Genomic DNA, 27,677 nt, shown 5'->3' on the forward strand with positions numbered 1-27,677 from the left:
TTTTCCACATATGCAAATAACACGCAGTTCTGAAAGTCTAGCACTGAAATTACTGGGTTTGGGGAAAAAAAAGAAAAGGAAAATTATTAGTCAGAAAGGAAAACTGAAATGCTTGTTTAATTTAGAGACTTTTATAAGTTGGACAGCATGCTGCTGATTACTGCAGACATCAGGAAAACAGTGTTATCAGGAGAAGAATTGGTGGCTTCTCACTATTTCTGCACTATTTAGCTACCATTAAATTAATCAGGAGGGACTTAGCGTTAGTCAGCTGCATTACAGTTGGCCTGGGAGAGGAAAAAAAATAATGCTCCCTTGGAGAACTCTCACCATTAGGGCTTAAGAATGAAGTACTTTCTGCTGCTAGTGAGGAAAATAGCTGAAGAAATTGGGGCAATAGTCTTCACTCTTTTACCTCCCAGCTCAATAATACAGTATATTATATATACTATGTTGAGAAACACCGTAAATTTCCCTAGATTTTTGGCATCCATCTGTTGGAACGTAGGGAAGTAGGACTTGAACATCTGGACTGGGATATGAAGGGTATGAGAAATCACTCTTTAGCTTAAAACCTCAGTGGAAGCCATGTATGTATATCTATAAAATCTCAAGCCAATTATTAACAGCTTAGCTACAAAATAACATTAAACCTTTATGAGGATCGAAAGATCTTGTCTCAAACTAATCTCTTAACATCAGAAAGTGTAAAAGACTTCAGAAACATCAGCCTGGTTAAAACCTGCACACATTTAAATTTCAGACCCTGTTATTCTGAAAATAATCCCCTGTGATTAAAAAATGAATGAGAAAGGTTCACAACTGCTGCGCAGAGGAAGAAGTCCACAGTATCTCAGCACACAGCTTTCGGCACTGAATATCTCAGAGACATGAAATGCATCCCACGTGTGAGGTGAAGGCCTCAAACAGCCTGTGATTAATTCAGCAGAGAGCTGTTGTGGTGCCTTCCACAAGCTGGGGTATCTCCATCTTCCACAGATGGCTATTATGGGTGCCATTCCTATAGCAGGGAGATAAACATTAGTGCCATCTTTTTTGCACACCTTGAGTTTTTAGATTAACCTTCCCTTGTGAATCACTGCTTGTGGAGAAGGCTTTGTCAAGACCATGCTCCCTCTTCCAGGCAACAATATCTGCAAAAAGCAAATGTTTTGAGAGCAGCTGTGGCACCAGTACCTTGTGGACATAATTACATACCACCACAGAGTTGGGCAGCATGGTTCAACCAAGCCTTCCATCAATTTCATAATATGAGAAGCAAAAAATGAGTATTTCCTATATAAATACCTATGTCAAAGGAGTTTCATCTTAAGTAGTCTATCCACTGGTAGAACACATTAGAAAAGCATAGGCGGCTTTCTTAGAGGCATTGCTGCAAGGGCAGTCCTGGGAGCACCGTAGGGTTAGGAGCTTTGGATGTGCTCCCTGTTGTGACCATTAGATTAGCTGCAGAAAGACTAGAGCACAGCCACATTTCTGCCTACCCTTCCTCCTCCAACACTGTCTCTTTTTACAGGTGGGTCTTGAGGTCCAAGAAGCCATCAATGTATAACCAAATGTAATCCCTTCCTCCAGGGAGCACGGAGACTGCAATTCCTGGTCATCCACTGGAATGAAAGGGGCAGAAAGTGGGACTTTATAGTTTTCCCCAGCCCCTCTCACCACGAAAAGCTGTGCAAGGACCAGACACAGTTTAACACCATGAAAGTCCTCAAGGGAGAGCATGTGAAAGGCTAAATATTTTTTAGCACCAACTTTCTAGAGCTAAAAATCAGACTCATAAATTATCTATCCTCATCATCAGCACAGGTCTTCTAGAGACTTCCTGGGAGTACACTAGGTCCTGGGCAGTGCTGGGTTTAACCTCAGCTGGTAACTGAGCACCAGATGGCCACTCGCTCACCCCTCCCTCTCCAAGGGGATGGGGAGGAGAATGGGGAAAAAGCTTGTGGGTTGAGATAAAGACAGTTCAGTATGATAACAAAGGAAGAGAATAATAATAATTAATAAATAAAAGTGATGCACAAATGCAATTGCTCACCACCTGTGGAAGGAAAAACCCAATGCCCAGTCTGTTTCTGAGCAGCAATCCTGCCTCCCACCTAGCTTCCCCAGTTATATCTGGAGCATGACGTTCTATGGTTGGGAATATCCCTTGGGCCAGCCTGGGTCAGCTGTCCTGGCTGTGCTCTCCCAGCTTCTTGTGCACCTGGCAAGGCATGGGAAGCTGGAAAGTCCTTGACTTAGCATAGACACTACAACTACCCAGCAACAGCTAAAACCAGCAGTGTGTTATCAACATTATTCTCATACTAAATCCAAATCACAGCACTATACCAGCTACTAGAAAGAAAATTAACTCTTATCCCAGCCGAAACCAGGACAGACAAAGAACAAAGATGACAGTCACTGATGCCCCAAAGCCTGAGTGTGAGATGCTGACTTTACTCTCTAGAAATATTCTTTTAACTGCTAATAACAAAATAGTTTCCTAAATATGGCCTAGTCATTTACCTTGCTAAAAAAAAAAAAAAAAAAAAAAAGCCCCTGATAATCAGCAGTTTTTCTCTCCGCATAGTCCCATCACTATATTTTTAGGCTGCAAAGCCAAGAAATTGATTTTTCTTTTCTTCTACTGATACTTATTGTCTTTTATGGCTGCAGAAGATTTTTAGACCAGGAATGTGAAGCTTACAGATAGCTCAAATCTGGCCTGTGAGATAGAGTGGGAATCTGTTATAATGATCCATTTGGACATGCTCCCATTTTTTGATCACTGAATTTGAATCTATTAATCTTCTAGACGTTTCCAGCATGCCCATCACCATGAAATAAAGCTGAGGAACTGCACAGCTATTTGTCTCTAAGGATTCGTGTCCCTGTTCTTCTTGCCTGAACCGCTGTTACATATCTGGCTTATAAAGTACTTTTTTCCTCAAAGGAATACTACAAGTTGACCACAAAACAATATATTTCCTCATTCATGTATGTGTATGAGAGCAAAATCCCTATTCCAGAAAGGACAGGCCATATTTTCCAATCATTTTGGTGCCAAAGCAGATCAGTCAATTTCTAATTACCTCTAATTGGCTTCCTCACATGCTATTAGATTATTTACCTCGAGGTGACAGGTGCTCAAAAGCATCAAATATTTTCTCCATACTTTGTAAATGTTAAGCAGTATAGTTGATTAAAAATAATAATCACCTATCACTTGTCACTTACAATCAAAAGCTTCATTGACCCAAAGACATGCAAACCACATGTTTTACAATCACTGTAAAATGGTGACAAGGTCCATGTAGTAGATTCCTCAGTAGGTAACACAAGAAGGAAAAAAAAATAGAAAAAGTAGGGAAAAAAAAAGAAAAAAGACTTGGGACAGCCTTGGAGGAGGCACTAGCCCATCTTGAAAGACATGGGCTCAGACTTCTGCTCAACAGTCACGATCACGCATGGCTCAGGGCACATCACCGCTGGCTGGATCCGTAAAGGGCTTCTCAAAGCTGGGCAGCTAGAAGCCTTTCGGTGCCTGAACCCCACAGCTCCCCGCACATCTCAGGCACTGTGAGACCAACGACAGATAAACATAAAGGTGCGACGCTGCCTCACCTCTCCCAATGTAAAGCAGTGCCCTAGAGCCCAGCTGGAAGGGGAGTTTCTCTTATGTTCAGGGCCCTGAGAAATTGGAGGTATTTATCCTCCCAGCTGCCATCAGCTCCTGGAAGGTATTGCGCAGGAACAGGGAGGGCAGAGCAATTCACATTTAATTTGTGGCTCTGGGCGCTTCCTGGCTAGAGCCGATGCAGCGCAAAAATGCTATGGACAGTGGGCTTAATTTATAGCAAGGAAATCAGGCAGGTTATGAGAAGGTTCGAACACCAAACGCAGCTAACGCAGGCAAGCAGCAGTCACAGAAGGTGTGCTGTTAATGCTTTTTCCCCCCGCTATCTGAAATGTCTTTAAATTATACTGCTGCATACCTACATAGATCCTGCAGAGGAGAGCCAGAGATGCAGGCTGAAATGGGCACCGAATCGGAAAGTGTTCATGGACTGATTTGAGAGTAACTTTATCCATGAGGACAGTTTAGAGAAAATGTGTTATTAAAGTACTTTATTTCCATTTAGGGATTCACACAGGCATACACAGACAGTAGGTGGTGACAGCTGCTACCAGAACCATTTGTTATCTTACTCCTGTTCAGCTTTTGACAGTGTAAAATGAATATAAATGCTGAAAAGCTTTACAGAGGTGAACCAAACAATAAGAAGTAAGGGGGAATGAATTCTAGTTAGGTTACTTTAGGGAAGAGCTTTATTTCTGTTTATTCCTGAGGCGTGGACATGGGCTGTGTTTCTAATGCTGACTATACTGCTGAGAGGATTCGTGGTGGAGTTTACCAAATCCACACCATCCTGAGGTGGGGAGAGAGGGGAGAGCTGGCCTTGCGGCTAACTTTGATATCATACCCAGAAATGGCATGAAAATAAGGCTTCTGCAAATTATTGCTTTTCCCTAATAATCCTGTCCATCAAAATGGAGTGAACCTTTCACATAGTTTGCCTTAATAAAAGTGCTGGTGAGATATCTCTGTGTTTGGACTTAGCGGTAGCAAATCTCTTGGCATCAAAGGGATTAAATTAGTTGGCCTGAAATTATATTGCTTTTTCCAAGCAATCATGACAGCTCTCAAAATCTTGCTACAATACAGTCACATCACACCAGCTGACAGTTGCCTCCAAAAACACATTCATTTTGGCCAGCTCTTCCTGTGAACGCTATCAACAGACTGGTGCTCCTGCTTCAAAATCCAAGAGGCATCTTCAACTACAATCCGATCAAGAGGAGGTACTGGTATCAGTTTTGACTTTTGTTTGATTGTTTGGTTTTCACATAGAATATTTGCACCATCCCCGGTCTGGTTTCATCTTGGATGGACTCGCAGTGGAGGACTGGCAAATTTTGTATTACAAAGCAATCTATAAAGGAGATTTCAGTATGTTGTACAGAATATCAAGTTCCTTGGAAACTACTGTAGTATATTGATTCCACAATATATGTTTCATTAGAGAGCTCTGGGGTTGTTGGGGGGATTTTTGTGTCTTTTTTTTTTTTTTTACTTCTGTGACTACTCCTCTCACCCTGGCAGTACTGATAACAGGAACAGTCCATAAAATAGGGATCAGTAACGAGAGGCACAGCTTTATAGCATGGCACACAGATTAAACTGAAGTCAAATGGATGACATTTTCCTAAAACCTTTGTTCCTGATTTAACACTTCCAAAGCAAATTATTTACAATATGAGAAAGACCCCTAAGCTTGCAGTGAGGGGAGGTAAAGCCTTTATCTGAAGTTGGGCCAAAAAACGGGAATGACTTCAGCTTAGGAGTGCTGCAGGGAACGTCGTTAGCTTCTGTGGGAGGGAAAGATTCACGTCAAGTTTATTTTTATAAAGCAGTATCTACCTAGAAATGAGCACAAACTAAAATACTATATCCTCTGAATTTTGTGGGCCTTTGAAATCTCGTTTTACAGAGAGCTCTTGTCTCCAAAGCCAGTGACAGATATGCAAAGCCTGTCAGCCTTTGGGGAGCACAACATTTAGGTTTGAACTTTTCGAACATTCTGCCCCACCCAGTCACCAAATCCCTTCTGCGTACCTCCGGTTCCTGCAAAAAGGCTGTGTTTAGCCAAAGGAGGAATTTAAGCCTAGTCACAGACAGGGCTTAAGACAAGCCCAATGGAAATGGGGGAGAGCAGGCCGAATCCCACCCCACCAGACCCCACAGTGAGGGCAAGCTGCCTGCTAAGTTCACCTGGTAAATACTCACTAGATCCATGCTTTTCTGGCAAACAGTGGTTTTCAGAATAGAAATAGGGATCATTTCTCATAACTTAGCATATCTGAAGTATACTTGATGCTCAGCCAGTACTGTGTAACCAATAATATGCCCAAGATAGCAAATGTGTCCTGCACACACATTACTATCACAGAAACCAGTGCTAACTCTGCATAGAGCTGCTAATATGCCAAAAATATCATACGTACATATAATTTGAATTATCCATTGCAGAGCAGGCTGCAGGAAGCCTTGTAAATTTAGTTCTTCTTAGCTGACATCTGCATCCATATTTAGTAGTGAATTATATATATATTCAATGTTTTCTAGCAAGTTATTTACACAAATCTCATTAACAATAAAGACAGGGGTTTTATATACAATTCCTGTTCTGCTGACTGGAATTGCATACCAAGATGTCAGTATGACTTTGAATAGAAGCTGGAAAGTTATGCTGCATGAAATGATATCATTGAGAAAAAATCCTCTCTCTTTTTATTCTCCATACTGACTTTTTTTTTCTCTCCACTGAGAGAAAATCACCATTAACTGGTTCTTTGTTACACTACTTTCCTGCAGTATTTTTGATAGTGCCTAATAGTTGTAAGGACTGGAATACAGTGCAATACACAAAAAGGAGGTTTTTTCAGCCCTCTCTAAGGCTTGCTATCAGGGTTTGAAAGTTATTTTCAGAAGTAGCCTTCCTTAGCAGACATTTTCTGGGATGCAGTTAGTGTTTGACTTGCCAGGTGCCTGATGTGCAATGCAGTGACGTTACCAGGCTGATTATTTGGATCGCTCTGAAGTGAAGGCATCTGGTTAGGTCTGCTGGCTAGTCAGAAGACAAGACACTAATTAAATATTTCTTGTCTTTTCAGGTTTGTCCCTCTGATTAGCCACTCTAAAAATCACTCCAGGGAAAACCACAAAGTTATCTTTAAAATGGAGAGGCATGATTAAACATTCCTCTGCTAACAAAAAAAAAAAAAAAGAAAAATTAAAAAAGCAAAGCAATCAGCTCCAGCAAGGCTAGCAGGTTATTGCTGTATTCAAACTAACTCTTCACCCTGTCACTCTGGCAGAGGAAAGCATGAGCGATCTGGAAATTGCCAAAGAATCTCATTGACACACACCATTTGATCAAGTTTACTTGTTTTCCCAAGCTAAATTTGCTATCAAATACATATCTATATCCACACACATAGACGGATATCTATTGGGCATCTTATTCTTTAAGGCAAACCATATTCCGGAATTTTACATACACCAGACCTGTAGCAGAGATTAGTAAACTGTTACCATTACTAGTTTCTTACACTTGAACATTTCACCTTATTTTCAGTGAAAACAATTCCAACATGCCAACGTACAGGGCACCAGAGCTCTAATTTTATTCTTCCAAATAACACACATGCTAACTAGAAGGCTACCTTAACGATCAGCATTTCCACTGGTCTTTTACCAAAGCCATGGTGGGTTTGGGGGCAATCATTTCACCTCTTTCTTATTAGCTAATGCCTGGGAGGTCTTTACTCATAAGGTTTCCTTGCCTGCTACTGCCAAAATTAAAGCCTTAATACCACAACAAGATCTATGCTAAGTTCACGGTGTCACAGACTTGTTCTGTGACCTTTGACAAAGTACTTTATCACGAGCATTTATACGACTGTGGTTTCAGCAATATATTTATAGGGTCCTACACATTGCAAGGGAAACCTCCTTTATTGGTGAAACTAACATAATTAGCGTCAGTTCACCTCTAATGTAAAAATTGCAGGTAACGCTTTCATTTCTTTATTTCATCTTCAGTTCTTCTATTTCATAATCTAAAAGTCCTTGCGGTCTCCTAAAGGATGCATGCTATTGTACACAAAACCTGCACAACAGCCTCCAGTTGCAACAAGGGCCCCTATGAAAATATAAATATCCTTCGGCAGGATTTTTTAAATTAAATAGTATTTCTGGAAAAATATTCCTATCTCCTGACAGGGGTGCTCTCAGGTAGACTAAGTCTGAAAGCAAAAAATACTGTTAGATTTGCTAGCTATGGCAAAGGACTTCGTATAGCACATTGCAGGTTTTTCACCCCAGATTGGCTGTAAAGCTTCAAATGTTTGTTTGCTTCAATTTCATAGCCTCTATAACCTTTAAGTTATTGGCAAGATTTCTGCAGACCAAAAGCTCAAAGTCTTATGTCAGAGGTACCCCCAAATTTCCCTGTTTGGAATTAAAATAAAATTCTGTAACATTCTCTGGGAAAAGAAACCCTCGATGATATATATCGTATATAACTGCTCTCCAAGCCCCCATCTATATTTGAATGTCCTTGTGACAAGACCTTAAGGTATTCAGAGGAGAGAGATGGAGCCGCTTTTACCTTTTGCTTAAAGCGCTCCAAAAACACCAACAGTCCTTTTGATCTTCAAAGGCAGCGTTATTGGACTGCGGACTACAGCAGGATAAAGAAAACTCGGTTCTGCTAGGTGAAACACGGAAATTGCAAACAAATCTCCTCCCTGCTCATTATGTCTGTGCATGGCACAGCCTTTCTTCTTCCCTTGCTCTCAGTCCAGCAGGGTTGCCCAAAGTTACAACAATCTGTAGCTACAGAGGCTCCTTTGGATCCCTAGGAAGTTTTCCTTTTTCTCTTCCCCTTTGAAACTCAGATGTGAGTCTTTCTACAACTCTTCTCCACATCCCCACCTGTGCTGCAAAATCCCAGCTCGCTGTCTCCTTCCTGCCTAACTCCTCCCCTGGGAACTTCCCAAATGAGCTCGCTCAGGTGCTTTCTGGCACCGTCTTTGCCTCACCCCCCAAAAACCCTCAGTCAGGCTCAATAGTTGGTGGCAGACAGGACAATGCAAGGAAACGGTCCTTCTCCTGCTGCATAGCTAAGTCCTTTTATCAGAAAGGCCAGCAAAATACAGCGAAGGGTGATGAAACACGCACAAAATCTCCATCAGAGCTTAAAAAACAATGATGTGCTTTTCAGGCAGTGCTGAGACGGTTCACCCAATGGAAACCTTTTCCCGTGGTGTCTATATTGCTACCAAAAAAGTCCCTTATACCAGTGAGTACATTTAATTGTGCATCTCACTAATACCAGACACTAGGTCTATTTTGTATATTCACAACTTTTCTGCTTAGTACAGAGGAGCCATTTCTGTAAAATTAAGTTGAATCGGAGTTTTGGTGCATGCTGCTGTTGTTTGTACAGAACTAGTGTGGAGGGGTCTCTTTCAAGTGCATTGATCTACTGCAGAAATGCTAGGCAAAAAAAAATCAGGAGAGAGTTTGGGACATAGAAAGTATACAGCCTAGATGGTCACAAACACAGGCACATACCTTTAAAATATTACTCTGATTTTTTGAGATTAAAGATGGAGTTGTTATTCATTTCTTTGAACTCTTACTCTGAGATGTCTTAGAGAAGACTTGGCAGAACCCAATCTTCACTGTATTTAAACATATTTTCTGAATTCTTATCTGTTCAGATATGGTTTACAGAGACTCATGTCTTGGTTTTTGTCAAAGATAACTGAGGGGTTACGCAGGTCTAAACATAATTCTTCATATCAGCAGTAAGACTTGAGGAAACTCTGAATTGCGGCACTTTATACTGAAGGGATCCCTAAATGATTCTTCTCACAATCATTCAAGAACTTGAAAGTCCAGGGAGTAGCCTCAAATCTCTCATTCCCATAAATTTAACAGAGGTCACAGCATGGCCAATTCAGCTGAAAAGTGTTATTACAGAAAAACTTGATGATACTTTTATGTTCACTGATGTGAACATAATTCTCTGGGTCTTTTAGCTACATATAGCATGCCTTATCCATAGAGACACTTCAGCAGATATATATACGGTACCATGAGCAAAGTTAAAAGTGATGAATTCTCTGATTTATAACTTCTACTGATAACAAGATGATAGAAAATCTTAAATGTATGGGGTTTATTACATACACTGTGTAACTTCGCTCAGCAGAGGAGGGATGTGAAAGAAAAAAAATACATTTATCACACCTGAACTAGGAGGACACTTTGTTGAATGACCCTTGTAGCCTGTAAAGAATTGAGCCGATCTCTAACCAATGCACAAAAATCTTAAAGATAGGGTTAGCTTTGTAGGTGCTAAGTGTGGATGTGAGTCTATAATCCTTCTTGCTTTTAAGGATCACACATGAGAAGATGCATATATAGAAGCACTTTTTTTTCCTTGACAGATTTAATCTTCTAAAGAGATCTCAAACTGCTGAGTTGACATTGCACCTCTTAAAGATCAACCACTGGATTTTAACTATATGGGCACAAGAAACTAATTATAAGTAAACTCATTAGTGATGAGGAGCTAGACAAACAGGCCAGATCCTCCTCTTTCCATTTTAAAGCTCTGGTGACTGGCACAACTGGACTCAAGTGGGAGTCCCTTGGTTATACCCCATTTAAAGCAGAGGCTGCGTTCATCCACCTTAGGCTGCAGCTCAGTGCCGTATAGGGTCCTCAGCACTGGTCTCCCCGCGATCCGAGAGTTTAAGCACACAGCCTGGATTAATATTAATTTGTTAATCTTTATTAGAAATCTACTTTTCGAGCTGATTCGCAGTGAAGTCACTTAGATGAAATCACTGCACACTAAACAATCCTGTTAGGGATGTTTATCCAAGCAAAGGACATTCAATTGCATTTTCATTAGTAGCGCTATATGGTTATTGTCCTTACAGACAGGGCTCTTAGATTTCATCTGTTTGTTTACAGTTGAATTTTCTTAAGAACTAAAAGCTAATTTTTACTACTTTTTGGCATTACAAAATCAGGGCACCTGTAGGTTAATAAAACAGAGATTTGAGGACTGAAAGTATCACAGCTCTGTCAGTGCTGAGGACTCTGAAATTTTAAGGAGTTGTGGGTTATTTAATTCTAATGATGCACATTATTGAATAGAACATTATTTAATGAGAAAGCCACTGGCTGTGATGAATACCAGGCAATTTATCAGGAAGAGTATTTTTTTAAAAAACAGAAAATATGATGTTTCTCCCTGCCAAATTCTATATGGCTCAAGAAGACGGGAAAGATGGTTGATCTCATTCTCTTTACTTTTTATAGCAGTTTTCTGGAAGGACAAGTCCTCCCATTAAACAAGGGGGAAGAGTTTCCCGTTTCCTTGCCTTGTACCACTCTCCGCTGTCCTACCCATGGGACAAAGGCAGCAGAGCCCAAGGCAGAGTTCACCACTGGCTTATTGAAACAAGTAAATAGCTGTCTGAGACTCCTCCTTCAGCCATGGATTTTGGGAGCTTGAAGCTGAGCCTTTATTTTTGAAAATGGGGAAAAATATAGTTTCTTTCGTAACAGTGCTTTTTAGTTTTTAGCTTATTATCTGTGCTCTTTACTATCTCTTCTGGGAAGACAACGCTGCATTTTATATTATGTTCACATGTATTTGTACTGATTTTTGTAGTGCTAACTCTAGTTAGAGTCAGGGTATATTTTACTTAGAAGTGAGTTTTCTCCATTTATCAGTTACAAAAAAGCATTTCTACCTAACAAAAGGTGTATTATAACATTAGTAAATAACATTTTTGTTTATCGTACAGCTTTGCAGTAAAGGTGCTGCTCTAGACAATCCCTTTAAGTCATCTCCAGAAGATATTTCCAGTATTGCCAGTTTTATTGAGACAAAGCTTGTAACCTGCTACTTAAAACTGAAGAAGCCTGATGATGCTCTGAATCATGCGCACAGGTAAAAATAAATATTGATTAGATACACTGCTAAGACTGAAATCAAAAATTAAACAAAGACTGAAAAAAGTCCTGTGCAGAAAAACTCAGTCTAATAATGAGAAAAGAGGAATCAATAAAACACAACTTACACATGGCACTGTGTTTAGGTTGGACCAATTCTCAAAATTTAAGACACAATAGCCATGTATACATTTACTGCTTGGATAATGCAGTAGGGAAGGATGTGCAGGTGAGTCATGTGCATAGTTCAGGGCACACTTAAGATTGAAGGCAGACAAATATAAACATGCTCAGCCTTCTATGACAGTAATGATGTTATAAGCTCTTGATCTTTTTCAAGCCAGATTAGGTCAGGGATGGCTTCAAATTATTTTCATTACATAATTCCTCATGGGTTCACTTGTGATCCACATCAAAGACCAGCACCACCAGCAATGCATAAAGAAGCCAGAAACAAAACTTGCACATGGTGGAGATGAAATTCCTATCAGTTTCAGATGAGTTAGGATTTTGCTGGGTTTGTGCTGCCTTTAATTATCATTCAGGCATAACAATAGTTTCTGTTAGCCATGTGCAGGTCCTGCCAGCAGCACTTCATTACCACAATCTCTGTTCACTTTTCCCTTGCACGAGATGTAGTAGGACGGACACTGCAAGTAGCGCGGGACAAGGATTTCTTCATACAGTCATCTCGAATGTAACTACAAAAAGAGTAGTTACAACAAAAGAGGAGGCACGTGCTTGCACCTAATGCACAGGAGACTGTGGTGAAGAATAATGCATTGGTGTAGAAATGCGATGCCATTGTGGCAGCAGGTTCACTTGGCTGCATGCACATCATGGGAAGTCTGAGAATCCTGACTTGATGACAAGGTCTTCACCTCCTGTCCCCCATCCCTTTCCCAAGAGGGAAAGTTCCAAGTACCACCTGGGCTGGGGACCTGAATGCCCTCGAGTGGCTAGAGAACAGGCAGGGAACATCTAATGGGCACACAAACCGTGTTCCTTTCAGGTGGAGTATTCTGTTAGGCGAGCCAAAGCATAGGAAGTAGGGAAGACAGAGATTCCCATTAAAAAAAAATAAAAATAAAAACACAACAACAAAAATGCACTCCTCATGCAAACTAAAAACCAAACACATTTTTTCCATGGCTTCTCAAAGACAATGTTAGAAAAGAAAGAAATATATAAAGCCTGACTCCCAGCTTTTGGAAAAACAACAATCACTCTCTTATTCTAACTGTGATTTCCAAGAACACTAAAATAAGGAAGCTATTTGAACAGCATAAATATAACTAGAACAGGAAATACTTTTCTTTACCGCCTTTAAATTATCTTGATTTCAAAACAGTAAGATGTCTTGACCCCAGCACTACAGAAACTAAAGCCTATTCAGACATGCTTTGGTTTCAATTGTCTTAAAACAGAAGCCATGACCTACAGAAACCCATGACCTACAGAGCAAATAAATGCAGTTACATTGAGATAACTGGAAAACTGAAGAAGGGGAAAAAAATCTTCACTCTTCTTCCTTATATATAACAATTTGTTAATTCCTTTAGTTACATAGCACAAAGAAAAGTGGCAATCAGTAGTGCCTATTTTCAATACAATTCATTTAACTCACAGAATGGGAATAAGTCTACTGACCACGGCTGTCACATTTTAAAATGCAGGAGCTCATACAATAGTATACCAGTTAAAAAAATATTCTGAGGCATAATTAACATAAAGATAAAACTTGAAATATAATCAATAGCTATATTTTTAAAAAGAACAAATAAATTACTCCAAGCTCTCCTACTAAAAATAGCTTACTGCTATCAGTTAAGTAGTCCGTACAGAATTTTTATTCCCATTGAGTTTTTATGTCATCACCACACTGTAATGGTTTGCTGGTAATCCTTTGGCATTAATCATGAATCCAAATTAAAATATTCATTTCTGCATTTATTTGCATTTACTGAACTATTTTTTCTTTAATTTCATGTAAATTTCACAGCTCCTGCATTCATTTCTGAAGCCTTATTAACCAAAAATCAGCTTTAATATTCTCACACATAGTTGTATCAAATATATAGAAGCGGGTTTCACCAGGAAGAAATCTTACAAAATATCACAACTAGAGGAACAGAGAAAAATTCCAGCAGCTCGGTTTTAAAGTGGTCAAGAACAGGCGTCTTCAGGGGAATAGCTTTCCCATTCTCAAGAAAGCAAAGGGAGCACAATTTATATCATCAGCTTTAGATCCTATATGAGAAGCCAAGTCTGGGTCCTCCTGAAGAGTGGAAATTGTATTCTCCAGTTTCTTAATATCAAAATTTAAGGCTGCCTTTAGCATCACTGGCACAGTTGAGGCCACCGGCTGGGTTCTGATCATTTGTCAGGCGGATACAAAAGATTTACCCTTTGCAATCAAACACTATTAAAACCACTTCTCATCTGTCACAGCTCTGAACAAACGTGCCGTGGATTGACCTCACCAAGCAACATCTGCAGTAACCTACTTGACCACCACTTTTCATCATAAGATAGCCATCAAAATAATTCCTAACTTGCAGTCTGAAGCTATAAAACGAATCACACAATATTTACATGCCCTGTGGTCCTTTTGGCCCAGGCATTATGGCATACCAGGGTTTAATGATCTTAATAACCCCATATGGCTTGCTGAGAAATTAGATTTTCCCTTTGGTTGCAGAAGGCAATTTTCTATTATAGCAGATGGCAAAACAGCGAAGGTCTGAGAAGTCAAGAACTGACTAAGAAACCTCAGATTAGTACTTAGGCCTTATGTTGCTCAGCCTAATAATGTCAGTGGTTGAATTTTTGCCCCAAATGAAAGCAATCTTGCAGCAGAGCACAGCACTTCAGCAAAGCAGTCCCCCAATTACGCCTGCTCTTCAGAGGGCCAGGCCCAACAGAGAAATCCATAATGCTGCAGTCGTGTGTGGAAAAAACAACCCACGGTGCATCACGTACACAGCTCGGCAGCTGTTAAGATTCAATTTTGTTTGAAATTGGAGAGACAATGCTGAACTCCATGACAATTGAAGATGGAGGATCCTTCAAAACATGATACACACGACTTTCGAGGAGACTCTAGAGCCCCCTTACAGTTCCTTTGTTTATTTTGCTTTTTCCCCCCCGCAAGCGAGCTAAAATTAATCTACATTGACACCATGTGACTTGCTGTTTGCACATGGGAAAATAACACAGAACCTTTCTAGTGGAAATATGGGGTTTGCTGCTGTACTTTGACTTCCTCAACTGCTATGGTCCTCATGGCACACAAGATTTGGGGAATGACAGACACGTGGCTTGACCCAGCTGCCTAAACATAAGCTGCTGTTCGCAGACATCCTGTACGTGGACCAAGTACTAGAAAATGTGGAAGAGGCTGATGTCACCTATCCAGCAGCAAGTGACAAAAAGCATTTTGTTTCACTTCTACCTACTTTCGATCACTCCCTGCCCAGCTGTAGCATGGCTGCTGGTGCCACAGGACTCCTCTGGAAATCAGCTCCTCAGCAGGGGAACGAGGCTGCCCACCGTGGGTGAAAAGTCACACCTCCTCCCACTGGGATTGCCATCATGCCACAGGAAGCCCACAGCTGGTGGTGGGAGGTGCGTTGGGATCGCCATCTGGAAGGATGTTTGCTACCTGCCTCCTCCCAGAGCATTCCCGGGCTTCGCTCCCTGCCCTCCTTCCCTCGATCTGGAAATTGTGGGCACAAGGGCCAAGAGGAAGAGGAACCAGACATTGTGGCATCTTTCTTTAACATTCTCTCTAAGTAAAGCCTGAAAAATATGTTCGTGATAATAGGGGCTGCTGTACAGAGCTACTCTAAATCTTTGGGGGTTAGCAAAGATTTTCCTGTGTCCTTGCAGATTCTGCTCCGCAGCACGACCCGCTGCCAATTCTCTCCCTCCCTCACAGAAAGGCAATGCATAGAGAACGTCATAAATCTGTAAAGCTTTTTCTCCTATGCCTTTTTATGTGTTTGGTAGAAGGCAGGGCTCTCTAATGCCTCTTGCACAATTCATAGGGAGACACATGAAGTAGAAAATAGCACCTCTGTTAAGTAGTACACGATTGCTTTAGTGATGACTTAACAGAGAGAATCTCTTACAGAGGCACAGTGAGAAAAAAAAAATCAAAAACAGCTGAAGTCTTATCAATTTAATTCCAAATCCTCTGCATTTTTTCCCCAGTGACTTTTCAAACACCTATAAAAGGTTTAAAATAATTATTAATGATCAAGCTTTATGTAATATCTGTCAGAAAAAACAGGCATCTCAAAACTTGGTCAGTGTATTATAGACAGGATAAATCAGGACTCTCTAATCCACATTAATTCAGAACTTTCAGACTAAAAAGTCTATTTTCAGCTACTCCTTATTTTGCACCTTTAAAATAGGATTATATTAAAATAAGTTGAAGAATGGAATTCTAGTGAAATATTAAATAATCAAAAATAAGTAATGCAATGATGCTATGATATAGTGCAGTCAGTGGGCATTAAAATGGAGACAGAATAGAAGAGCTCAAGAACACAGATTTTTAGGTGGAATTAGGAAAGAAGAGAAACATAATGGCTGATGCTGCTCATCTGTGGGAAGTCTGTAGTGTAATGCATACTTTGCTTTAAACTACTCTCCTAGTCTCTTTACCTCCTCAGAAAAGGGAAGAAAGAAAATTAGCAGCACCTAATTACTTCAGCAATTGTGTTAGGCATATTGCAATATACATAATAGATGAGATATTATTAATACAAAGCTATTCCATTGAGATGCTCTGGATAATATAAACCAGAAATACTCTTAAAATAATTCTCTCTCATGCAGCATTTCAAACATTTCTCTGTAATTCAAGTTTTTATTACTTTTTAAATGAGAAGTCTTTTTTATGGATTGTGATACTCGACTCAATCATATGTTATTTCCAGGTTGGCCTATCAGTGACATGGTTCCTATTTTATGGGCTGAGACTTCCTCCATTGGGGTCAAAGGCTATATTTCCCTTGACTATGGCGATGCTATATTGCAAAAACATTTATCTACACAATAGGTGATAGGATCCTATTTAGGAAAGGTATATTCGGAAAACAAAAGTGCCCTGGAAGAAATAAGAGTTCCTCATAGAAGGAAAAGTCTAGGAACACTGAACTGGTTTCTAAGAGTTGAGATACATGACAGTAGTCCTAATGGCATCAGAAAGTTTGGTGGTCAAGAAAGTAGTACTTGTACAGCTGGAAAGTGAGTGGGCAGTACATTATGCAAACATGACAGGGAATGCAGAGTATCTCCACTTGTGTTAAGATGGTTTTGGGAGCTTTGAAACAAGATCTTTAAAAATATCTTTTTGTTCTGGACTGGAGAACATTCTCCTTTTTACCACCTTCACAGCTGAGGAATCGAGACCTATATAGCACATTTATCTTATGCTTGCAATTCAAAGCAAATTGCTGCTGCAAAACCTTTTAGCATGGCAGTTATATTTCACTTTACTGACAGAGAAAAGGCGTTGTGTGAAACCTTTTTTTGGGAACCCACACTTCCTCCCTTCCTGTCTGTTTAGATATGAAAACTTCATGAGATGGTTTCTCCTGTGCACTGAAGGTAGTCGCCCATAGATGCCATAACTGCATTTACTTCTGATTAGTTGTACAAAAAAAATCCAGCTGCACAAAGACAAGTCAGGTGTCCTCCTTCAGTGTGAGAGGATTTGGTCCTGTTCCTTGATCCACCTAAGTTTAGTAGAAGCTTTTCTGTCTTTGTTTGCAGCTGTTTGTTCGGTTCAGTGGTGACAACTATAATAGAGGGGATTCATAATGATTTATCAGATTACCAGAGACACCCATTCTAGACTCTGCCCGATTTGCCTCGATAAGCAGTAGTTGAATCAACTACTTGCATAGCTACATCTATCAAATGGTCCTGGCCTCTTTGTCCTCCAGCTTTTTTTCCTCTATACCACAGATGTTATCTAATTTAGCATGTCTCCTCTTTAAAAAGAAAGTGGCCGGGGCAGGGAAGGAAGGATGCTCCTTCCTTCAGAGACCAGGGCACTCATGCAGGGAAAAGAGGTCCCAGGGAGCAGGGCAGGGTGGGCACAGTCACAGCCAGGCATTTGGTGGCAATAGAAAAAAAATGGCCCCGTGGACCAACAGGTCTGAACCTGTCCAGTCAGCAACAGACTAAAACCAAGCTTGGGAGAAAGGCTCTACCTCCCTCATATCTCTTCACATGGGTCTCCTCACCACAGACACCCTTCTTCCTTTAATTATTCATGCTTGCTAGCACTTTGTCCTTTGGGAGAAAGCGCTTCTGCATGCCTGCTTTCACAAGCCTACCAAATACTTCCACCAGCTTGTTGCAACAGGGAGATTTTTTTTCTTCTTCAAGATGTCAGTGTTGGCAAACTCACATAGAGCAAGGAAGCCTGCAAGTTTTTGTGCATCCAGGACACATCCCTCTTAGTTCTCTAAAACAGCACCAGGAGAAGTGGTTTAGAATACAAAGTTGGCTGCAAGCAAACACACCACCATGAGAACCACAAATAAATAAAAATCATAGCATGGCTGCACATGCAGATTGCAGGAAAATTGATTCCTGGCCACCATAGGGTTCAGGAATTTGCCTGCCTCTACTACAGGTGAACTCTTAAACCAGCCCTTGGGATCACAGAACAAAGCATGGCAGACTCACAGATGTAAGGGTAGCGCTACACTGCGGATAAGCTACCTGCCACACAGACGAGACAAGGAAAAAAAAGAAAGTTGAGATTCAGTGTAATTGTACAGGATTTGTCAGGTTCATCCGGGAGCGTATTGGGGCTGGATCACCAGCCGTACTGACTGACAGTATTCACTGAAGACAAAAGCATCGCATTGGTCTACAGCAACTGAATACGTGGTTCTGCTGAATACTGGTTGGCACATTACTTGCACTGACGTTGTATTTAACGTTGTGGTGAAGAACGCCTCAGCGACTACATCTGTACCATCGCTCCGTACCAGCGACATGTGGATGTGCCAGCACAGCACACCGCCATACCGACCCATGCTAGCTTTACATCGCTCTGCAGAGAGGCGCGTACTGCTTTAACGCTGAATTTTTACTTCTGATAAATCACCCAATTTCTCTCTAATAGTCAATTATAATTGAATTCCTCTCTAATAGTCAATTATAATTGACTGTTAAGATGCATTTGTACAGAAGACCAAACTGTATCATAGGAAGGCATGGACAACTAAGAAAAAAAAGCTTCTGCCACTCTAATTAAAGACATAACTGCATGCACCTCTACGAACAAGCTAGCTTTTACTCACAGTACTAGCAAGAAAAATGAGTTTATCTGCTTTACTGGTGAAGTGTATTTTTTCACTTGTTTCATCTATAGAATCATCTCATTGACTTTTTCTTGGCCTATAAAGGCCAAACACGAATGATGTGGTGGATAGTAGCAGAGGCACTTTTTCATGTCAGTCAGATTAGAGTTAAATCCCTACTGCATTTGGGAAGGAATTCAATAGAGAATGTGCACCTTAGAGAGAAAAAGCAATGTGATTTCTAGCAGCCAGTTTTGATGTAGCAATCTGAGTTTCTTGCCACACCTGTTTCCTTAACACCAGGCAGTAAGATTGAAAGAAAAACTTGGAGAGAAGACCACAGGCTAATGTGTACATCTTTGATTCACATACTCCAATTGCTATGATGGGGAGAGAGTTGATGCCTTCTTCCCCCCTCCTCAGAGCTTGAAAAAAGATAATAGGACAAACACTGTATTATTTTTAAGAGAAGATGTCAAGATGAAAAAATGAAAATGTCAAAAAAGAGGCTGATATACGGCATTACTTAAGGACTGTTTTGTTGAGAAAAACTGACCAAATGATTTACGAAAGGCTTTTAACAGGGCAGTCTTTGGATTACAGTGAAGATGAAAACTAAATGAAAATCTATTTCAAGTTTACTTTAGCCAAGTCATTTGACAGATGGGGGCAAAACCTGGCAAGAACACAAGTTTTAATCTTCCGATGTAGTGACTTTATTTGCAGTTTTGCGGATTAGAAGATTTCCTCTGCGCAAAATAAGAGCTATCCATTTTCAGACGTTTCCTGACGAAACTACTTTTTCTACCCGAAGCTCCCAAGAGAGGCACACGAGCGCAAAGACCAAAGGACCAACGCTTCTGCTTATGGCACAAGCCACCACACACGGAGAGCGTCCCAACTGTGTTCCAGCCAGAGTGTCCACCACTTTCTTCCCCTCCTAATTCTGCTTTCAAGCCTCTCGAAACACATCCCTCCTAATTAATTACTGGATTAACCAGTCTAGTATCAAGACTGCTCATGGCTGGAGGTGGATCTTGGAGCATGGACTTGTTCTCAGTATGCACAGCCTGGCACATTTCTGCCTGGCCAGATGGGTCCCCATCTGCTCCTATTTGAAGGAGAACTTCCTGGAATTAGGGTTTTCCTCTTAACCTTTGTTTGCATGATTCCTTTGCTTCCTATTTTCATTCAGATTTTTTTTTTCCCCTTTGCACCAAAATCACCTGAAACACATCAGAGTCAGATTTTAAAGCCAAAGGGATAGCTCTGCACAGTTTTAGTGTACACCTGGCATTAAATTAGCACTGCTCTGCACAAAGGAGCTGCATCAGTACAGCAAGAGGCTACTTTTGGGTAGAGAAGTAATACAGCAGAAATTATTTCTAGTGTAAAGGCTACAGAGAGCCTAGCAACATCAAACCAAACTGCCAGGAGTCAGAGGTAGCTTTCTGATGTTTGCTCAAGCTATTAGGGTGTACTATAATATTTTTCAGTATAGAATTTATAGTTCAAGAGAAGTAGTTGATCTTTTTAAGACTAGTAAAAAAAAGTAAAGATGGAAAATGGAGAGCTGATATCTAATTTTTTTTTAGATCTGCCACAGTTCTATATTTATTATAAGCCTATCACAGCACATCCTGCTCAAAGACTTACAGAAAATGTGTTGCTAACTACCAGGGAATTATTGATTTTTTAATTTTTTCCCCTCAGTGCTATTGCTTGGCTGTGGTAGAACTGATAACTTTGAGAGGGAAAAAAAGAAAAAAAATCAATATTACTATGATCAACTGTTGACTACAGTTTACAGCAGCAATAATCTCTTTTAAAATAGCTTGCAGAAGTACCAGTTGTCTTCTATGTAATGTATTAATGATCTGACCAAAACAGTAAATGCTGATAGTATTTGATGTTTTGATGATTTCGCTCTCATTAAATTAAGTTTTGGTGACCACTGGAGTCATCTAAACTTCAGCTCTGAACCATCTTTGGCCAAGAACTGCAGTGTCTGCTGTTGGCGTCATCTTTTTGTTACTGATAAGAGCGATTTGTTCCCCTCAGTAAGAGCAACTAGTTTTTAACATCCTGTGCCATTTCATACCTTGGATTTCATTTCAGTATTTAGACATGCCTCCAATCGCTAAGGTCCGCTCTTGCTCCAGTAATGCCTTAAGTTACATGATACCATTTGTCACTAGTTTTTCCCCTCACACATCATCTTCCCAGAGAGAGTTCCTGCAGGGTAATGCTTCGTCTCAATACAGTTTTCTGAGCAATTTTTTTTTTTTTTTGTCCAAGTGTTGTACTGCAGAGGCATAGTTCTGAAATGCTTCCTAGTTCCTATACCACCTCAGGATGGTCTTCAGCAGAGCTGCATCTCCAGAGCAGCTCTGCTCATACAGAGTAAAGCTTTACTGTGCCAGAAGAACAGAAACATCTCTGGCTACACCTAACTTACCATTTTGGTTTGGCAGAGTAGTAGGATTGTGATGCCCTTTACCCAATTTCCTCCATTTTCTGCACTCTAGATGGTTCACAGACCAATTTTGGCACTCACAAACTAGAACAGTTTCAGATAAAACTGCCTGCACATTCTGCATGAGCTGCGCACAAAACACAAGTAGCACCTAACGACAGCACAGGAATCCAAACCAACAGCAGACCTTCAAGACAGCTTTGAGCAAGGAAGATAAGGGAACAGACTAAGTCTAATCTGAAATAAAATCCCAAACTGTCTACAATACAGATGTAGGGGCCTCAACATTAGCTTCTTTGATCTACTGATCCACTCCTTTGCTATCTAATTACTTGCAAATGTAGATGCAACCACTCGGAGCTTTAGGTCGTCTTCTGCATGCCTTAGAAAAAGTGCCTGCAGAGTGAATTTGATTCACAAGTCTACAGCATCTTGGAGATACTTATAGGTTTTAACTTAATTTGAAAGCTCCTTCTGAAGGCCACAGACATACAGTCCATGAGTGCTGAATACATACAGAAAAGACAGTTATTTATCTTCTAAAATGCACTGGGTGTTTCCATAAATGTGAATTTATAGCTGAATGTGTTTACACATTTACATCAGAGTTTCAAGATGATAAATAAGCTTTAATAAATTATTTGTTTATGAAGAGGATTAGGTCTGTGGTTATTAGTAGACTGAAATCACAAGAGCAGTAGTTTTTAATGCTAACATGATACTCAAAACTTTCAATGAGGAAACAAAAGCCAGTTTGCAAGTCTTATTTGTAATAGAATGTAGCATTAAGCTCTTTGTTGATGTCATAAGCTACCATTAAGTACTTTATAAAACATGCATGTAAAGATTTAATATTAAACTTGGCATCCTAGAACACGCTATATGTACCTTTTCTCCAAACACTGGGAGAAGTGCTGACCAGAGAAGCCAATGCTTGTTGGAATCTCACAAGTGGAACTAATTAGATGTAGAAGGAGCTGTCACTCTTGCCCTCCCCCTGCTCACATCAGAAGGATACCCTATCTGCCAATCTAACTGCTTAGCTTATGCTATTTTTACCCTTCCATCTTTTTTCTGATATCAACTTAAAGCCTGTGATTTGTTACACCTGGAATTGTAGCTGTTAAAGTTAAGGGCATAAGAAACATGCCAAGGTCCATCCACACAGAACCCATCACTTGGGCAGAAAGTATTTTAAAATATTCCAGGTGAACATTAAAATACATTCTAAATGCACAGCTGTTCCAGGTAGATGGGTCAGACAACTGACACTCATGTTTGTCAGACAACTGTCACTCATGTTTGTGGAGTTGGGGTTAACAAGAAGTTGTACTGTAGCATTTTCACTTATGTTCTCTACAAGCTAAAGGCAATATAGAATATTACCACAAGAACTTTTTTCTAAAACAATACACAAAACCCTAATGAAACTGCATTTATGATATAACCTCAATGAAAACATTAATAATGCTTGTTCATATATCACAGCTGTCAGAGAAAGCGATAGTTCATATTAGATTTGAGACATGGCGTTGACTTGTACAGAATAAGCGTATACAGTACGCGTCTTCATCACAGTTTGATTATTAGTAGCTTTTAATGATTTAAGAACTAGATATCTAAAACTTGTCCATCTCTTATTTTTTTAAGGAGCATTATTCTGAATCCAGCTTATTTCCGGAACCACCTGCGCCAAGCTGCTGCATTTAGGTGTTTAGAGAGATACTCTGAAGCTGCAAGGTACTCCCCTGCTCATGGTTTTCTAATCGTTTCTCTATATCTCTCTCATTCCAGCTCTCAGTAGTAAGGATATCATCTTATATCCAGGCTTTTCCAAAATCAGTGGGAGCTTTGTGTTGGCTTTGTGTATACGATCTCGCATGCAGCAGAGCTCCCATCCTCCCATTGGCGTAACATGAATAATCCCAATTATGTCCCTAGTTGCAGTTGGACTAATGCATGTAGAATGACTTACTCGTCCTGAGGCACGGGGACGAGCCCTGGTCAGGTCCCAGGGCTGCACTGGCACAAAAAGCTACATGCACATGAGCATCTTCCACTCCCTGGTTTCAGGTGCGCTCTGAGTGTATGAGGGGAAAAAAAAAAAAGAATTAAAAAAATAATCAAGATCTCTGAGTACACTGTGGTATGCTGCAAAATTTAGCCTGCGTGCAGCTGATGAGATTGCTGGTGTGAACGGGAACTGCTGGCAGGAAGAAAGGCTGCAAGAGGAAGCTCTGCTTGTATGCTTGTGTTAACACTGCCAAAAACTAAAAGTTTCAACATGCAGCAGAAGTTTTTAACCATTTAACATGCTTAAATGAAAGAAATGCATGGGGAAATGCAATGGTGACTTGCTATCTATCATCACTAGTACGAACATTAGACATTTACAGAGGACTGTTCAGCTGAAGACCACAAGGTATGTCACAAAATATTTCAAAAAATCATTAGCTAACTAATGGCAGAACAGTCCGTGTGAATTCGGTGTGAGACTGAAAGGGTCACTTTGCTCATCCCTTCAGATGGATGCTAGTGGTAGAGCTCTGAAGCTATTATAATAGCAGCAAAACAGTTTGTCCAGGGCGTAGAAAGACAACTTTATCCAGAGTTGCAGAGAGGATTTGGGAAGATGAATTTCAATTTTCTGTGCTGGCCTTCAGCCAAAAACTCCAGGACAAGCACTTTTCCTTCTGCAGGACACACATTGAGATTATGTCAGAGTAATCTCCACTAGCTTTCACACGTCAGGACAGGAAGAAGAAATTGGTTCCCCAAGACAAGGAAACCATTTTTCCAAGTTTTTTTTAGAAACATGATTTCAGATAAACCTGGAATATTTCACTTGACTGTAGACCCAGCTCACTTATCAAACAAACTGTTTCAAACTAAGAAAGTGAAACATTTTCTTGACAAACAATGAAGTGTTGTGATAGTTCCCAGATCTGCTTTTATATCTCACTGATCAGTCTCTTCTTCCTAAAAATCTTGTTGGGGTATTGATTCAGAGAGAAATAATAATCTACTGAAAGCTCAACAGTTGAGGTCCACTGATCAACCAGAGATTTTAGAGCTGCATTAGGAGCTTTGTGACAGATGGGGAAACCTACCCAGGATATTTTCAAATCCAAAAATTCACTAGTATCCCAAAAAGTGAAGTAATACAAGGGGAAATGTTTAGTGTGCTGTAGGGGGAGAAGAGGGTTTTCCTCTTGAAGGGGTCACACAAAAGATTTTTTTAAAAATAATAAAAGTTTAAAAAATACCCTTTCAGAAACTGATCTTTCCTAAAAAGCAATACATATAAACGCCCATATTTGAGAAGACAGTACAAACCAAGAAGGTTTTCATAAATATGATTTCACAAATAAATAAAAAAATTGTGGTTGATGTTACTGCAAATAAGCAATCAGTAAGTTTACTACATCAGCAGGCAAGAGGGAACTGTGTCAGCCTTTTTTCCCCACACTGAGTAGCTTTCAGGAAACTAGATGATTTTAAATGAGATTATGTATTTTGTAAAGGAGAGGAACATTCTGACAGACTGAATCCAGAGTGGTTCCAAAAGCAGTGACTATAGCAGTATTCAGAGTTTAGCCTAGTTTAACATAGTGTTATAGCAACTGTGCAGAGCTGCTTCTGCAGATTGTGTTAAACTAAGCTTAGCACTACTTCTGTCACCTCACTGAAGTCACCGGTCGTAGTCGATCCCCACTAACGGTGCAGAATGTACTCTGCTCGTTACAGATAGACCATGGCATACAGATATTCAGCTGCAGTTTCTGGAAGTACAAGCAGGTTTTGTTAGCATAAACCATCATTTATTTCTGCTCGCTTTTTGCACAAAAAGAAGGTCACTGTATTTCTTTTTCTGCTTCTAAGTATCCTGTGCCTTCCCATCTCCTCATATGATTTTTAAGCTAGCACTTTAAATACACCCAGGATACTGTATGGGTACATGATCAGTTCTGCTTGGCACAAGCAGCACGGATAGTCACATTAAACTCAGCCTACCTATCAAGCTGAGATCCCATGAGACTTCATCTCTGAGGAGGTACCAGACCAAATTCCTCAGTTCAGAGAAAGTCATAGGTTAGAGTGGGGTCAACTGTAATTTAAGCATCTCTCAAGTTCCTCTGTGCGTAATTTTCACTAGCACAGCCCAGTATCAGGAGAATAAGCATACGAAGCAGTCTAAATGCAAGGACGTCTGAATTAACGTAAGGAGTCTGATATGCCCATATCTGCATCACTTCTGAATTTTGTCAGCTGCACAGTGATTCCTTCGGGATACCACTGATCGGATGCCACCATGTAGAGTGCAGCCTGAGGCCATTTGGCATTGTAAAGCAATCCTAGAAACACCACTGTGGGGTCACAGCATCTGCGAATGATGAATTCCAAAGTGCTGCAATCACTTTCACCAAGATGTCAGCTAGTAAGTATATTTCTCCTCTATTGGTATCTCTGATGTTAGAAGACTGCTCTTGACAAACATAGTAGAAATTTAAACCTCAGAAAGGAGAAAGCCTATTTCAGTTGGAAGACTGTCTTGGCCCTTGAACAAATGGGCATAAATGCATTTTATATACATATTTTTTTAGTCTGCAATATATATATATATTTTTAGTCTTTTAGTAACCTTCGGCAGGTTACTAGGAAGCTTTAAAAGGCATTTAGGCTTAGGATCAGCCTCCAATAGCAGCAACTGGAAGTACCCTGCCGAAGGACGCACGGTCATAGCTGATCAAAAGATCACTTAATAACCAGAATGGAAAGTTCAGGAAAGGGTCCTGGGCTCCCTTCTGTCCCAAAACTGAGAAAACGCTCTTGGAGAAGGCCAAGGAAAACTCAACCTTCCTGGCAACATCAGGACTGCTACCTTAGGGAACAATGAGATAAGGGACATGAACGTAAAGGGGATGTGTAAGCTGCAGAAGAACTTCAGAGGTCCATACTATCTCCAGGGACAGAGCAGAGAAACCACCAGCCCCTGCTTTCAAGGACAAGGGCACTAGAAAGGGAACATGCACCCAAGGCTGACCCCCAAAGCTCCTGAGGGAAGGGTTACCGGAGCCTATGTATCCTTCAAGTCACCAAGCCCACAGGCTGTGACCTCACAGCTGCCTGCTCCGCATCCGCAGGAAAGGTCTAACCAGACGAACAACAAGGCATGAAAACAATTTTTCTTCTTTACTCAAATAGCACAGGCTATTGCTGGCACTGAATAGCCTTGAATCAGTAGTAAGGTGAAAATTTGTAACTTACAGAAAAATACAGCCACCTATTTGCTTTGAAACTGAAGGTTTAAGTACAGAAGGGATTTTGCCCCTTTTTATCATTAAGCTGCATAGCTGTCATCTTTCTGCTAATCAAAATGCTGTGCTGATTTAACAGTGTCACTGTGTTCTGTGAAAAGCTTAAGATAGCTCTTTTATCACCAGCTAGAACACTAGTGACTTGAAATTAGTTGTATACATGTAGGGGAAAAACAGACTGTCTGTCCCTCTGCCAGAACAAACAACTCATATTCATCTGACTGCATAGAGTAGGGGTAAGCAACCCTTAAGGAGGAAGAAGTTTTAGGATCTTAATAGCTGTGGTATGGCTGACTCAGCTTTTTGACATTCCCATTTAAAAAAATAATCTAGATAATCCCATCAGCTGAAAAGCAAACTAGGTCTGCAAGTAGTAAACCTCAGCCCCCTGTCCGAGTTCAGGTCTGTGTCCCCTTTTAGTCAGACTTGAAAACATAGGTGAATAATTTGGGTTAGTTTGTATGTCCGGTTTTGTTGTACAAAGCCTACAGCTGTAGTAAGGGAAGATGTATAGATAAATGGGGTTGGGGAGACAAGCTGAAGGAGTCACCAGCTGACTGCCTCTCACACACACCTGCGCCTGTGCTGCCCACCTTTGCATCCTGCCTGGGCTTTCTCTTGGCACAACAGAGGAAAGTTTATTTTTTTTTCTCTATCCTCATTGTTTCAGCTTTCCTAAACTGAAATAAACAAAAAATCCAATTTTATAAGAAGGAAAAAAAAAATATGTTGCCATAGCAACGGACCCCCCGCCCGTCAACGCCGTGGGAGTCCCTCGGGGGTCGGTGGTTCACCCGCACGGAGAGCTCTGGCAGCCGGGCAGGGATGTTTGCACACCGCTGTTCCGGGAGGTGCCGGGGCCAGAGCCCAGCGGCCGCCCCGGGCTGGGGGCTGCAGAGCTGCGACCCGCCGGCGCCTTGGCTGCCCCCGCGGTG

The 27,677-nt window shown here is 40.7% G+C and overlaps 1 protein-coding gene across 1 annotated transcript in view; it reads left to right on the forward strand.

The window, feature by feature from the left end:
- SPATA16 (spermatogenesis associated 16) overlaps nucleotides 1-27,677 on the forward strand; it is a 97,155-nt gene that overhangs the window by 20,913 nt on the left and 48,565 nt on the right. The window contains 2 exon segments of the mRNA XM_054835506.1: nucleotides 11,467-11,612; nucleotides 23,075-23,164. Coding sequence (XP_054691481.1) covers nucleotides 11,467-11,612; nucleotides 23,075-23,164 — 236 coding nt within the window.

This window comes from Grus americana, chromosome 9, assembly GCF_028858705.1.
Source record: "Grus americana isolate bGruAme1 chromosome 9, bGruAme1.mat, whole genome shotgun sequence".
Lineage (NCBI taxonomy): Eukaryota > Metazoa > Chordata > Aves > Gruiformes > Gruidae > Grus > Grus americana.